This window comes from Aspergillus undulatus (assembly GCF_047715775.1).
Source record: "Aspergillus undulatus strain CBS 261.88 unplaced genomic scaffold BDV17scaffold_15, whole genome shotgun sequence".
NCBI lineage: Eukaryota > Fungi > Ascomycota > Eurotiomycetes > Eurotiales > Aspergillaceae > Aspergillus > Aspergillus undulatus.
In genome coordinates, this window is record NW_027396619.1 from 520,219 (window position 1) to 532,019 (window position 11,801).

General features: G+C 51.0%; 5 protein-coding genes and 2 non-coding genes across 7 annotated transcripts; 4 read left to right on the forward strand and 3 right to left on the reverse strand.

The window, feature by feature from the left end:
* Nucleotides 1–73: 73 nt before the first annotated feature.
* Nucleotides 74–2,608, reverse strand: BDV17DRAFT_259545 (uncharacterized protein). The gene is made up of 4 exons (XM_073757454.1): nt 2,559–2,608; nt 2,268–2,480; nt 1,893–2,114; nt 74–1,840 (listed from the first exon to the last, which is right to left on the reverse strand). Exons 3-4 carry the CDS (start codon nt 2,011–2,013, stop codon nt 708–710), a joined length of 1,254 nt encoding a protein of 417 aa, XP_073617233.1. The 5' UTR covers nt 2,014–2,114; nt 2,268–2,480; nt 2,559–2,608; the 3' UTR covers nt 74–707.
* On the reverse strand, nt 2,480–3,921 carry BDV17DRAFT_46522 (sulfurtransferase). Its single transcript, XM_073764568.1, has 2 exons — nt 2,752–3,921; nt 2,480–2,701 (listed from the first exon to the last, which is right to left on the reverse strand). Exons 1-2 carry the CDS (start codon nt 3,729–3,731, stop codon nt 2,647–2,649), a joined length of 1,035 nt encoding a protein of 344 aa, XP_073617234.1. The 5' UTR covers nt 3,732–3,921; the 3' UTR covers nt 2,480–2,646.
* Nucleotides 3,820–4,578, forward strand: BDV17DRAFT_46505 (anaphase promoting complex subunit 11). Its single transcript, XM_073764567.1, has 4 exons — nt 3,820–4,193; nt 4,246–4,277; nt 4,332–4,395; nt 4,444–4,578. Exons 1-4 carry the CDS (start codon nt 3,905–3,907, stop codon nt 4,470–4,472), a joined length of 414 nt encoding a protein of 137 aa, XP_073617235.1. The 5' UTR covers nt 3,820–3,904; the 3' UTR covers nt 4,473–4,578.
* Nucleotides 4,579–4,871: 293 nt separating this feature from the next.
* BDV17DRAFT_t64 lies at nt 4,872–5,006 on the forward strand. Its single transcript has one exon. It is a non-coding gene; the product is annotated as a tRNA-Ala (tRNA).
* A 447-nt stretch (nt 5,007–5,453) lies between these two features.
* On the forward strand, nt 5,454–5,525 carry BDV17DRAFT_t65. Its single transcript has one exon. It is a non-coding gene; the product is annotated as a tRNA-Ala (tRNA).
* Nucleotides 5,526–5,622: 97 nt separating this feature from the next.
* BDV17DRAFT_259552 (uncharacterized protein) lies at nt 5,623–7,115 on the forward strand. The gene has a single exon (XM_073757455.1). The coding sequence runs from the start codon at nt 5,871–5,873 to the stop codon at nt 6,999–7,001; it is 1,131 nt and encodes a 376-aa protein (XP_073617236.1). The 5' UTR covers nt 5,623–5,870; the 3' UTR covers nt 7,002–7,115.
* On the reverse strand, nt 7,116–11,318 carry BDV17DRAFT_259560 (putative kinesin family protein (BimC)). Its single transcript, XM_073757456.1, has 5 exons — nt 10,731–11,318; nt 10,039–10,682; nt 8,936–9,989; nt 8,432–8,884; nt 7,116–8,384 (listed from the first exon to the last, which is right to left on the reverse strand). Exons 1-5 carry the CDS (start codon nt 11,190–11,192, stop codon nt 7,443–7,445), a joined length of 3,555 nt encoding a protein of 1,184 aa, XP_073617237.1. The 5' UTR covers nt 11,193–11,318; the 3' UTR covers nt 7,116–7,442.
* Nucleotides 11,319–11,801: the final 483 nt, after the last annotated feature.

The window sequence follows — 11,801 nt, forward strand, 5'->3', positions numbered from 1 at the left end:
GATTGGGCTGTTCCACGGGATCATCGCGGGGTCGAGCGCTCATTATTACAGATTACATGAATACACGAATATATTCATAAAATCCAATGATGTATTCAGTAACGTATAGCATGACACCGTTATTTGTTTTTTTTCAGTCTGTGATGTCGACAAAATCAACGCGGACAATAAAGAGGGACTGCCACCTATCTAGGTTTGCGTAGTTAGGTGTTATAACTAGAGTAGCATGTTGAATAGCCTAGCTCTTGAGCATGCTGAATGCTGGCCTGCTGGACAGTGGACACGGCAGATTGCCATCCATGTCGCAGGATGAAACAGCTGACCCATTCCTCCATGAGCAGCGGAAAGTAAAGGAGTAAAGGCATGAGACGATATGAGCGATGGGCGATCATAGAGGACGCAACAAGAGACGCCCAGACGGAACCTGGACTGAACCTATCGAGGCCGTATCACAATGCTTGTCGAATCTCGGGCTGAGATAGTACCGTGTCTGACGCACTCGTTTTCGGTTTCGCATCCGCATCCATGGTCATTCCATCCGTCCATAGCCGTTTTGTCTCACCCATAACGAAACTGACAGGAACCTGAGACAAGGCTAAGCAGAAACAACCTTTTTCCTGCTTCGTAGAGCAACCAGTTGGTCTATCGCAAAGTTGTGTTGATGTGTAGTCCGCTGTAACAAATGTCAACGGACCTGCATCGCGCAATCAAGGAACCCAGAGTTTGCCACGGCCACGGCTACCACCACGGGAAAGGCCACGCGCCGCACCGCGTCGACCGTTTCCATTGTTCCGCGAGGCACCTGCGATGCCACGTGAAGCACCAGCCTGGGTGCTCAAATCAACCGTCGCTTGCTGCTTTGGGGCCACACCTAGCGACCGGCTGAACGAGTTGGGATCGATCGGCTGCGTCGGTATTTCAATTGTGCTTTCCAAAGGCGCCGCGGCGGGTTTAGCTGGGGTCGAGGCCTTGCGGTTGTTGACCCCACGGGAACCACCACCTTTTGCTGCACCTTTGCCACGGCCGCGAGGGACGAACACTAGCTCATCCTCGTCGCTCTCTTCTTCGTACGAGAGCATGGGTTTCGGCTCGGTGGTAGTTTGCGTTTTCTCAACGTATTTGCATCGGTTTTTGTATTCTCTTTCTTCGTATTGGATGGATGTGCGCAGCTGGTGAATGTTCTTGACGGCGATTCCGAACTTCTGGGCCCAGACTTGGGTAGGGCGATCGTTGCTAATGAGGATGGGCGTTTTCGAAGCATTCGACGCATCGGGACTCTCATGTAGCCTCCACAGCAGTGCGCTGAGCAAAGGCCGCAGCACGGGCGGAACGATGGGCACCGTAGACCCGGAGGCAGTGCGGCGGTGTCCTTTCTTGTAGTCCTTATCTTCCCCATTCGTAGCATGATTATTCGCACACTCCGGGCTTGTTCGCGAGCTCCGAGAAGACGGTGGCGATGCAGGAGCACTATGGGTGCCCGTAGAGGTAGCCGAGACGGTATCCGCATCCTTCTTGAAGTTCAGTTTGCTGAGCAGCATCCGAGACAGGTCGTCCGTGGCGGAGTTGTTCTTCCTCTGGTCCTCCTCCCGCTTGTCCTGCGGTGTCGGTCCGTCCGCTGTAACGGGGCCCCCGGCGGCTTCTGGTTCCTCCTCAAACTCCGGTAAGAAAAACTTCTCTGCCTCGTTCCAGTGTTCGTATTGTTCCATCGGGCCCTGCAAGATAACTCTCTCAGAAGCGTTGTCTTTTCCCGAGGTAGCGCGGTCTAAAAACCGCACCGCCTCCCGAGCGTTGATGGCGACCTGCGATCCGGCTTTCTTCAAGGCATGAAGACGCTCGAGAGCTGGAAAATACGAGTCAATAGACGAAGCGGAACCGAGCCCGAGCAGCCTTACTGTACAGAGGGACGATCAAAGTGATAGCCCCATTCGTCGCCCATTTTTTTATCTCGCTGATGTTCGTCGTAAGTGCCGTTTCGTCCACGGCACAGTGGAAGACCTTGCGCCCTGCCGACATGATGTTTAAGGGTAGTGGGTGTCGACAACGCAAGGTTGAATGATCGGTTGGGGGAGCGCCGTTGACGGCGCAGTCCTATTCCGAAAAACCTGTTCTAGAAACTGCGAGTTGGCCACCTTGTTAGCTGAAGCCTGAAGGAGGTTGTGGATCGATGTCGGCGGAGAGATCAGGAATGTGGGGGTGCGCAGCGGACTGAGGATTTAAGCCGTCGGCGGCCTGGCGATCAAAAACTGAGCTAGAACCAAGGTACTCACAGTCGGATCCTAGTTGATGGGGAGTTTTCATCGGCAGCATTTTGTGATTTTATATCGCTGACGTAGAAGCGGCCGAGATGATCAAAGAGTGAAAGCCAAAGGAGTTGGTCAGACTGACACGCCTGCTGCGCCCTTACTAAGCATCCGGTTACAGAGTGAAACTGAAGTATAATCGAAGCACAACTCTTCAGTGAATACTGTGTTAATGAAGCGGTAAGTCTGCCCTGGATTCATCTATTTATTATCTGATTACAATCTATGAGAATCGACACAATCGCTGACATGCGCGAGTCCGAGACATACATTCAACTGCCATGAGCAGCGAGTCAGATAAGCGTAAAACGAGCGACAAACGAGACAGATCAGCACTGCTATCTGCTCAAGTTTCCTTCTTGATTAGTCCATCCGTTGGCTTGACGCGCTGCGCCCATTCCCTAGTCGTAAGGTCAATGGCTGAGCACCTTTGTGAGAAAGAACAACTTACGTCCAGCTTCCATCGTATACTCTGCGTAGAGCAGGATCACCGAATTCGGCTAACCCCAACGCCGTTTCAATAATGGTGGCCGTTACGCCGGTTCCGCAGGAACTGATGATGGACTTGGTCTCGTCCAAGTCGCGGGATTCGAATACCTTTCTAAGCTGATCTGGCGGAAGATAGGTCTTCGTCTCAGGATCCAGTAACTCTTGGAAGGGTAAGCTTGTCGAGCCAGGGATATGTCCAGAAGATAGGCCCGGGCGCGGCTCAGGGTCGGTTCCCGCCCATCGACCCTTGGATCGGGCGTCCAGGATCTCTATCTCTTTGGCGCCCTCCTTGCGGTGTTCTTTTGCAACCTCCTTTAGCTCGAGGTAAGGTATCACGAGCTTCGAGTCATAAGTTGGAACAGGATAAGTCGTCTTTTCGGGTTGATGAGGCTCGCCGGTCTCTATTGGGTAGTTATCGCGCACCCAGAGTTTGTAGTTATTCAAGATATGGACCTTGGGATGCCCAAACACTCTCAAAGTCCAGCCTACACGGGGAGCACTGAAAATTCCGAGCTCCGCCGAGTCGTAGACTACCACCTCGTCGTCGCGCCGGATGCCGAGTTCACTCATCGCTTGGGCGAACGTCTCTGCGGTGGGAAGCATGTGAGGATACGGAGACTCGGTGTCCTTGATTGCGTCCAGATCGAAGAAGCGAGCCTGCGGTACGCGATGTTTACGGAAAACGTCAATCCCCGTGCGACCCTCAGGGTCGTTGGGCATGAACCAAGCTGCACATAACGGGATCACGCGAGGGGAGGTAGAGATCTTGGTCGACGGATTCCTCCTTAGGGCTTCTGAGAGCTCTTTAGGAGAAACGAGGTATGATGAGAAGGAGACCTGACGAGTCTGAGTCTGCTGTCGTATTTGCTGAGACACGGTCATTGCCGGTCGTGTGAAGCGGGTCGGTGAGGGGAAAGAGCCGCGGATTGCTGCGAAAGCCATGGCTATTTTGAAGAAAGTGCAGAAAAGTGGTTAGTATTTACATTCCTGGCTGGTGGGTCGAAGAAGCGATGGAGTTTGGACGACGAAGTTGGGGAAGAGAAACAGTGCAGTGTGCAGAAGGAAAGAGCCCCTGTGGTGAGTGCCCTGGTTGTGTTGGAGACTGATCACTATCAATGCGGAGTCGGCGGCCTCTCCGAATCTGTGAGAATCGCCCTGGAAACAACGGAAAGGAACTCCTTATCGCCTGCTCCACCCGATCTTCCTTCCTCTCCTCTGCCAAAAGCAACAAACGCCCAACGTCACCTCAATCCTTATCAACCATGAAAGTTACACTCAAAGAATGGAACGCCGTCGCAACCTGGCGCTGGGATATGCCAGAGGATGAGGTCTGCGGTATTTGTCGCGTCCAGTTCGACGGCACTTGTCCGACTTGCAAATTTCCCGGCGACGACTGTTCATTGCGTGAGAGCTCCCCATAATGAGACAAGCCGCTCCAGTTCTGACTTGGCTTTAGTGCTTGGGAAGTGCGGCCACTCTTTTCATATGGTATGACCAATATTCTCTCAGATCTCACATAAGCCGATATTCAACCTCTTATAGCACTGCCTTATGACATGGATCCAACAAGAAACATCCAAGGGTCTTTGTCCTATGTGCCGGCAGAGTATGTCTGTCCTTCAGCTTCAAGTAACATCTGCTAAAGCGCGACTAGAATTCGAATGGAAACAAAACGACGAATAACGAGCCATCGGGGGGCATGGAGAGTGGATACGGCGTTAGAGCTGCAATTGCTATGATACCCTTTTACTATACTACGTCCTTCTTCTAATCATGAAATCATAAATTCTATAAACTTAAGATTCCAAGTCTATCTATCTCTATTATATATGCTCCCGACCCAAGCTTCCCAAGATGGGTGCGTGCTGTTGAGTTCTGCACTAATGATAGTTACATATTCTAAATCTAAGGCCATGGTCGTAAGTGCAGTTTAAGGAAGAAAGTAATAAGTAATAGGATTGGTGTAATATAGCCAGAATATCTGGATGAATCCTAGATAAGGACGCAGGTAAGTGTGACAACATTATCTAAAGTGTATATAGCGGCCTCATGGAGACAAAGGGGTATACTATTAATGTCACAGGGCGCTTGGTCTAGGGGTATGACGCGACATTTGCAGTGAAGAGCAGACCTCTTTTAGAGGCCCTGCTCTCGCTACCTTAAAAGAAGGTAGATGTAGAATTGTTGAGGTCCGGGGTTCGATTCCCCGAGTGTCCATTTTTGGTTTCACCTTTTCAGGTCACGTGACCGTCATCACACGACGTCGGTTTATGGCGATTGATGGAAGCGCAATCGCGACATTGATTGGTACACGGCCGATATCGATGATTCCTGGGGCGGAGTGATATGGCCCACAAGTATTTTATCCCTCCACTTTTTGATTCCTCGGTTTCCCTTCTTTAGGACTTTTTCAATTTCCCAAATACGGAAGAACATGACGCTCCACTTGCAATGAAGAGTTTCCGGGTTCAATTACCGAATTCCCGAACTTCCCATAAATCTTTTCAATTTTCCGAGAACTTTTGTGTCCCAGCACCAATCATCCTGAATCGATGTGACGCTGCCAATAGTTGATTGTTAGTTCAAGAATGATCAAGGCCGCCAGCTAGAAACGGCTTAATTTTCGCACCTCCAATACGTATCCGGCCCAATTATTACATAATTGGGCGCTTGGTCTAGGGGTATGACGCGACATTTGCATTGTTGAGGTCGCGCGTTCGATTCGCGCAGTGTCCATTTTTTTAGTCACATGATTCATGTCACATGACACCCTTTTCCGGCGATCGGTGGTATGACGCTACACTTGCAATGTAGAGAGGTCCGGTGTTTTCCCCAGGAATGTCTTTTTTTCATTTTCATTCAATTTTCTTACCTTATTTTCGTCGTCGATTTCTGTTACCATTTCTATATCCCGTTGTAAATGATTCGCATTTCCTTGCGTGCGGCGCCTTCCTCCGCAGCCTAGTAAAGTCACCTGACGCTATCGATAAGAGCATCTCCTCATCCGGACCTGAAGCTCAACCTCAACAATTCAACTTCACCAATATGAACAGAGCAATCATGTAGTCAGTACTATCAGCCATGTCTCTTCCGAAACTCTCCTCATCACCCGCATTATCCTCTCATCCATCTAAACAGTCCCTCCGGTGTCCACCCTCCCGCCCGCAAAGTATCGACCGAGTCGCGCATACCACGGATAATCCAGACGAATATCAAAGCCAGCATATCGGAACAGACGTCGAGCCGCACCCAGAGGTCCCCGAACAAGATGTCTATACACACCACGGCCCCCCGTCCCATCCGCACACTTTATCGCAGCCGTTCTTCACCTTAATTGAAGATGCCCACACATCGGAATACTACCACCCAACAGTACACTATATATTCTCGGACGACGACACGGACATTGTAACAGAGGCCGCGCTGCGCTCGCTCGAGTCGGAACAAGATGCCGCGCCGAACACAACTATGAAGGGTAAATCAAGAGCGGTGACCTCTGATCAAACCGCAAAAGAGCCCTACGATGACAACGAACTTCAAGCGAGAAAGGAATCTCTCCTCCCGGACCCGATCCCCGGCGTGCGCGATAACTATATCATCCTAGATATAGACCATATCCCGCCACTCAACGCTCATGAGAGCGCACGACCTTCCGAAACCCAAGGGCAAGTTCAAGCTCAAGTCCAAACGATCACGACCACACCCTGCCAACAACAACCCGACCCCTATCCCAATCCCACTACCCAAGACCAACCGCACCAACTCAGCATAACCTCAGCGCACAGTCTCTCGTCCTCATGGCAAGTCCTCAACACGCAGCTTCTTCCCGCCCCGACATTCGAGAATAACCCACCAACTGAGAAACCCGCGAACGGCGGCCTGATGCTCCAGATCCAGGGGACCTCTGGGTTGCCGGTTGGTGTGCTCAGAGATCGAGAGCGCGGTGGGCAGCGATTAGAGGATATGATGGATCAGTTTGCGAGAAGGTTGGATGAGCTTAGGATGGTTATTGAGAGTGGGGAGCGGGGGATACAGGCCAAGACTGAGGCAGAGGAAGAGGCAGGGGTGAACGTCGGAGCGTCGGTTCACGGACATGATGCTAGTCCGCTTGAGGGGCCGGGTGCGCAGGACGAGCCGAGCGTTGCTGCTGCTGGAGAAGGGGCCGGTGACGTTCAGTCGGAAGAAGCGGTTCGCGGAGGACAAGACCGATGATGTACATGGATATGACAATACTATGTAGAGATCCTACCTTGACATTACATATAGCCGCTTGGTTGCTCTCTAGCTCGTTGTCTTCTGGGGCAGTAAGTATTTACTGGATCAATATTGAACAAAGTGCAATAATAAATTGGAAGCCTATATTATAGGTCCAAACCAATCCTGGTAATCAAAAAAGGTATCTGAAAGGAGCAAACAAAGCCTTAAAAGCAAGAAGAGAATAACAAAACTCGAATCACGGCAAGCAAAATAAACCCATCCCAATACAAATCAAATTCCAGAATGAAAGCACACCAAATGGATCTACTGAAGAAACAGAAGGCCGAATGCAAGTCCACACTTCGTCTCCTCGGAACTCCTAGACTCGAGAAAAGCAAAAGGGTATCAGAATAAATGCAGCCACAAAGCATCCTCGTCTCCAAACAAGAGAGTATATCAGGGCGAAGGCCGGCCTCTCAGCCTACGGCCACTGGAAAGCCCAGGTGGAGGGACGTTCTCACTTCCTTCCATCATCCCAGCCATTCTCCTGGCAAGCATTTTATTTGGCAGTTTAGTTTCAGCTGCTGCATTTGAGCGGCGTCTTTTGGCAGGCGGGAGCTCAACGCCGTCCGCGTCGGCTTCACCGTCTGGACTGGCATCAACTGAGCCAGCCTTGTCCACCGGGGAGCTGTCGTCCGTATTATATGCGAGCGGTCTTGCGGCGACGTTTGCATCTACCTCCCTAAGTCCTGTGTTGGAAGGGTTGACGTTGGTCACGGAAAGTGCTTGAGCTCCTACCTCGTCTTCTGCATCGTTGTAGACGAAGCCCTTTGAGGGGGAACCGCCCGGGGAGCTGGCGGGGACCGAGAGTCGTTCCTCTTCATTGAATGGCAACACTTCCATTTCCTTGGCTGTTCTCATTCTGGACCTCAGGGCGTCATGCGACTCCGTACTTGGCAGAACAGACGGGTAGTCGTACTTCCGCTTCTGTGGGGTGGCGCCAGTAGGGACATATTCTTCCAAAGAACGGTTTTGGATGCTGGAAGACAGGTCCGAAAGTGGCCTTCGGACATCATCTGACAGGGGCAGCATTGATTGTTCCAGGGTCGTGTGGTCCTGGGTCGCTTCCTCTCGAAGCTGGTTCATCCGGCTATTCAAACCTTCAACCTGCTCTTGATTCGAAGAGTAAGACTCTTGAACGCCGGTGGCGATAGTATCCAGGGTTGCCAGATGGGCATCGCGGTAGCGGCCGTTCTGAGATCGTGCCTTTGCCACGAAGTCGTCCAAGGCCTGCATTTGTCTGCCCATATCGTCGATCTGCGCCTCAACAATTCGGACCGTTTCTTTGTGAACAGACTCCGTCGTCTTTTGAATCGAAGCATTGCGCTGATCAAAGGCCTACGTAATTAGTAAGAGACTTTGGGACTTGCGGAAGAAACACTCACCTCCCAGTCATTTTGCAACCTAGTCTTCACCTCATCCTTTGATGCATTGACGTCCTTGGTGAATTGCTCGGATTTGAAAACCCATTCGTCGACCTGACGGTCATGATGGCTTGTGGCTTGCTCTAACATATCTCCAGACGACGAAATGTCCGTTCGGACATTATCAATCTTCGTCTTGAGACGACCAAATTGCTTCTGGCGAGACTCTTCAATCAGGGCCTTGATTTGGGACATTAGAACCTCCCGCTCAGCCTCTGCTGCAACATGTTCTTCCTCGAGGGCTTGTGCAAGGTGCGAAGAGGCCTTATGTGTTGTCTCGATGTTCTGGCGGTTGGATTTCTGAAGCTCCACCCTGAGCCTGTCGATCTCGTTCCTCTGTTCGCTTAGGTGCGTGGTCATTGTCTCGAAGACCGACTTCAGGTCCTTTCCAAGATTGCTATACGATGTATGGAGCTGGAACAGTTAGAAAGCGCAACAACAAAAGTAAATATTTCTGTTCCTTACCTGCCCGTGGAATTCAGTGAATTCACCGATGACTTCCTTGGATATCCTAGCCGCGGCAGCTGAAAGTCCGTTGAGGCCCTCTCCCACGTTTGACTTGACCGTCTCGCGCAAGTCTCTGATCTCCTCGAGCACATTATTCATGTCATCATGAGCGCCGGATGTTTCGGTCTTGGCTTTGCTACAAGCCATGTCAAGCGAGCGAGTAAACCGGGTGAAATCTAATAGAGTTTTCTCAAGCTGTGAGAGTTCCTTGGAGATGAATTCGTTGACTCTAGTCGACGTGCTCTCAAGCAGCTTCGCGTGCTGCGTTTGGAAAGCTTCAACCCGTTGGTCGATTCGGTTCGTCACATCGGAGACCTCCATTGACGAGGCTTGCCAGATGTCTTTATTATCGGCGTCTAACTTCACTTTGCGCTCCAGTTTTGCATGCAAGCCGTCAATGTCATTCACGGTTTGGTCGATGGTGGAAAGCAGGCCGTTGCCTATGTCCTGGAGCTTGTTCTCCGTCTCCTGATGCGCATCGCGCAGCATCTCCTCCTCTTCGAGCTGTGTCCTGGTGGTTTGCAAAACGATCTCGGTCTGTTGAAGCACATCATTCGTTGAGCACAGAGCGGCCAGTGTGTCATCATTGTCTTTCTTCAAGTCGTTGAACTTGCCGGTCAGCGAAAGCAGTTCTTGTACCTTGTTGCGAAGGCTAGATTCCATCGATTCGATCTTTGCTCGTTGTTCCTCACTGATGATCCTTCGCGACTCGTTCTCCATCGTCATTTCCTCGTACGAATCTACCGACATGTACACACCGTTCCGATGTCTTGTCGCGATCAGTTCCGCCTTCAGTTTCTCAATCTCTGCGGTGAACTCGCGAAGAAGCGTTTTCTTGGGCATGGTAGAGTTTATTTGCGGCTTATTCCGAATATTCTTGGCTCTGAAAGCGTAATCCAGTGTGGAAATAGTCTCCTCTAGGTTGCTCCGGGCTGGTGAGATAGTCGCGATGATGCACGTCTTGGTTCGCCCGCCGAGGGAATCTTGAAGTAACCGGGTGAGTTTTGACTCTCTGGTAACTCGTTAGCCTTGTGCATTTGGTCAAACAGCCAGAAACTGACCTGTATGGAATATGCGGGCTCTTGTCGACAAGAGCGTTGATCACTCGGCCAAGAGTCAGTAAACTCTTGTTGATCAAGCCGGCCTCAGTCGCACGCTTATTTTCCGCACCGCTGCGCCCAATGTTCTCGCTACCAGCAAGGTCGACCAGATTCAGCTTTCCAGGGCAAACGTACTCCTCTCCGGATTCTGTAGTGCGCTTGGTGTTGACCGTGATTGTGAATACGGTATGACTTCGAGAACTCAAATCGTTGCACTTGGTCGCAGCAACTTGGCGTTTATGACTGCCTTGCTGGAGGAGCTTGATGCCGGAAGAGGCGGAATCGATAAAGGTCTCCTCCATTCCTTGAACCATTGTGCTCATATGGCCCTTCTTTTGCTCGTTCTCGTAGATCTTCAGTTTCGGGTTCTCTTCCGCAGAGAGAAGGTCGCGAAGCTCCTCGTTGTAGAGCTCGATGAAGGAGCATTTTACTGCGCTCTCTGTGTCCGCTAACTTCGCGAATAAGGAGTAAAGCACGCGCGGGATAATGCCTGCATGGTCGGATAGAATCCCCAGTGTATCCGTCATGTCTCCAGACATCGTGTATGTCTTCCCGGTACCGGTTTGTCCGTATGCGAAAATCGTGCAATTATACCCAGCAAGCATCTGCAGACCAGTCAGCATTATTTTGTCAGTCGACAATTTCAGTCATACCTCTGTGACGATTGGGAGCACAACATCCTCATACACCGCAACCTGGTCTGCCGCCGCAGAGAACACTTTGTCAAACGTATATGTTTTGTTGGACACAGCATTCGGGCCCATCGACAACTCCACGGTTTTCCCCCTCACTCCCTCGGTCTGAAGAGCGACACCACTGTTTTCCTTGACTTCTCGTTCATTTCGTCCTCGACACCGTACAACGACATGGATGCTTGTGTCTTCGTTGATTTCTCGTTCAATATCCCTTTCTTTTCGTTTCGCAGTGACGCTTGCAGGTTCGCTCGGTGACTTCAATGCGCGCAACCGACTGGGAACAGAGGCTTTTGTAAAGACAGCTGGAGATGCTGCAGCAGACTGGCGCTCCGGTACTGCAGAGCCCGCCCGTCTTGTCGGCTGTCGCGTGGCCGTTCGCCTTGTGGGAAGGCCAGAGGCAGCCCGTTGGGGCCCGGCCATGATGGGTAACAAGACGGTCGCGGATGTAAACCGAACGATGCGAAAATAAAATTATAGCAATAAGATAAGCGCCCGATTTCTATTAGTGGTAGCGGCTGGGGAAGGTTGTCGAGTCGGTGGTTGTCGGCAGAATGGTGTTGTGCCTGTGTAGCCAAAACAGGAAAACATAAACAAACCCCAGTCGCACGGATTCACGTGATCTAAGTCGGAGATCACCCATCTCGTGTCGGAGCATACTGCCCTCCGGTACCGCCTGCCCCTAGGGGTTCGACCTCGCTTAGTCATAGTTTAGTAAGCTAGTTATCTTAGATAACGTAATCCACGGGCGAACCGCGCTTACGGGCGAACCGCGCCTTTTCTGCCACTTCCCCATGTCAACATCTTCAACGCGTTACCTCTTTACCAATTCTCTATAAAATGCCTCTATCTAAAGAATCCCGCATGCAGATGGCTATTGCTGCTTCAAAAACTGGAAAAATAAAAAAAATAAAAAGGGCTGCTAGGACCTTTAGTGTGCCTGAATCCACCCTTCGTGAGCGGCTTGCAGGTGTCAAACCACGATCAGAAACACGTGCCAATAGCCATAAGTTGACAAAAATTGAAGAGGAA

Excerpts from the sequence above, each read along its gene's own strand:
- BDV17DRAFT_46522 (XM_073764568.1), bottom strand. The coding sequence starts at position 3,731 with ATGGCTTTCGCAGCAATCCGCGGCTCTTTCCCCTCACCGACCCGCTTC. Across the intron at positions 2,702-2,751 it reads GTATACGATGGAAGCTGGAC|GGAATGGGCGCAGCGCGTCA; the intron begins GTAAGTTGTTCT and ends CCTTACGACTAG.
- BDV17DRAFT_259560 (XM_073757456.1), bottom strand. The coding sequence starts at position 11,192 with ATGGCCGGGCCCCAACGGGCTGCCTCTGGCCTTCCCACAAGGCGAACG. Across the intron at positions 10,683-10,730 it reads TGCTCCCAATCGTCACAGAG|ATGCTTGCTGGGTATAATTG; the intron begins GTATGACTGAAA and ends ACTGGTCTGCAG. Across the intron at positions 8,385-8,431 it reads GGTTGCAAAATGACTGGGAG|GCCTTTGATCAGCGCAATGC; the intron begins GTGAGTGTTTCT and ends CTAATTACGTAG.
- BDV17DRAFT_259552 (XM_073757455.1), top strand. The coding sequence starts at position 5,871 with ATGTCTCTTCCGAAACTCTCCTCATCACCCGCATTATCCTCTCATCCA.
- BDV17DRAFT_46505 (XM_073764567.1), top strand. The coding sequence starts at position 3,905 with ATGCGGAGTCGGCGGCCTCTCCGAATCTGTGAGAATCGCCCTGGAAAC. Across the intron at positions 4,194-4,245 it reads CGGCGACGACTGTTCATTGC|TGCTTGGGAAGTGCGGCCAC; the intron begins GTGAGAGCTCCC and ends ACTTGGCTTTAG. Across the intron at positions 4,396-4,443 it reads TTGTCCTATGTGCCGGCAGA|AATTCGAATGGAAACAAAAC; the intron begins GTATGTCTGTCC and ends AAGCGCGACTAG.
- BDV17DRAFT_259545 (XM_073757454.1), bottom strand. The coding sequence starts at position 2,013 with ATGTCGGCAGGGCGCAAGGTCTTCCACTGTGCCGTGGACGAAACGGCA. Across the intron at positions 1,841-1,892 it reads TTTGATCGTCCCTCTGTACA|CTCTCGAGCGTCTTCATGCC; the intron begins GTAAGGCTGCTC and ends CGTATTTTCCAG.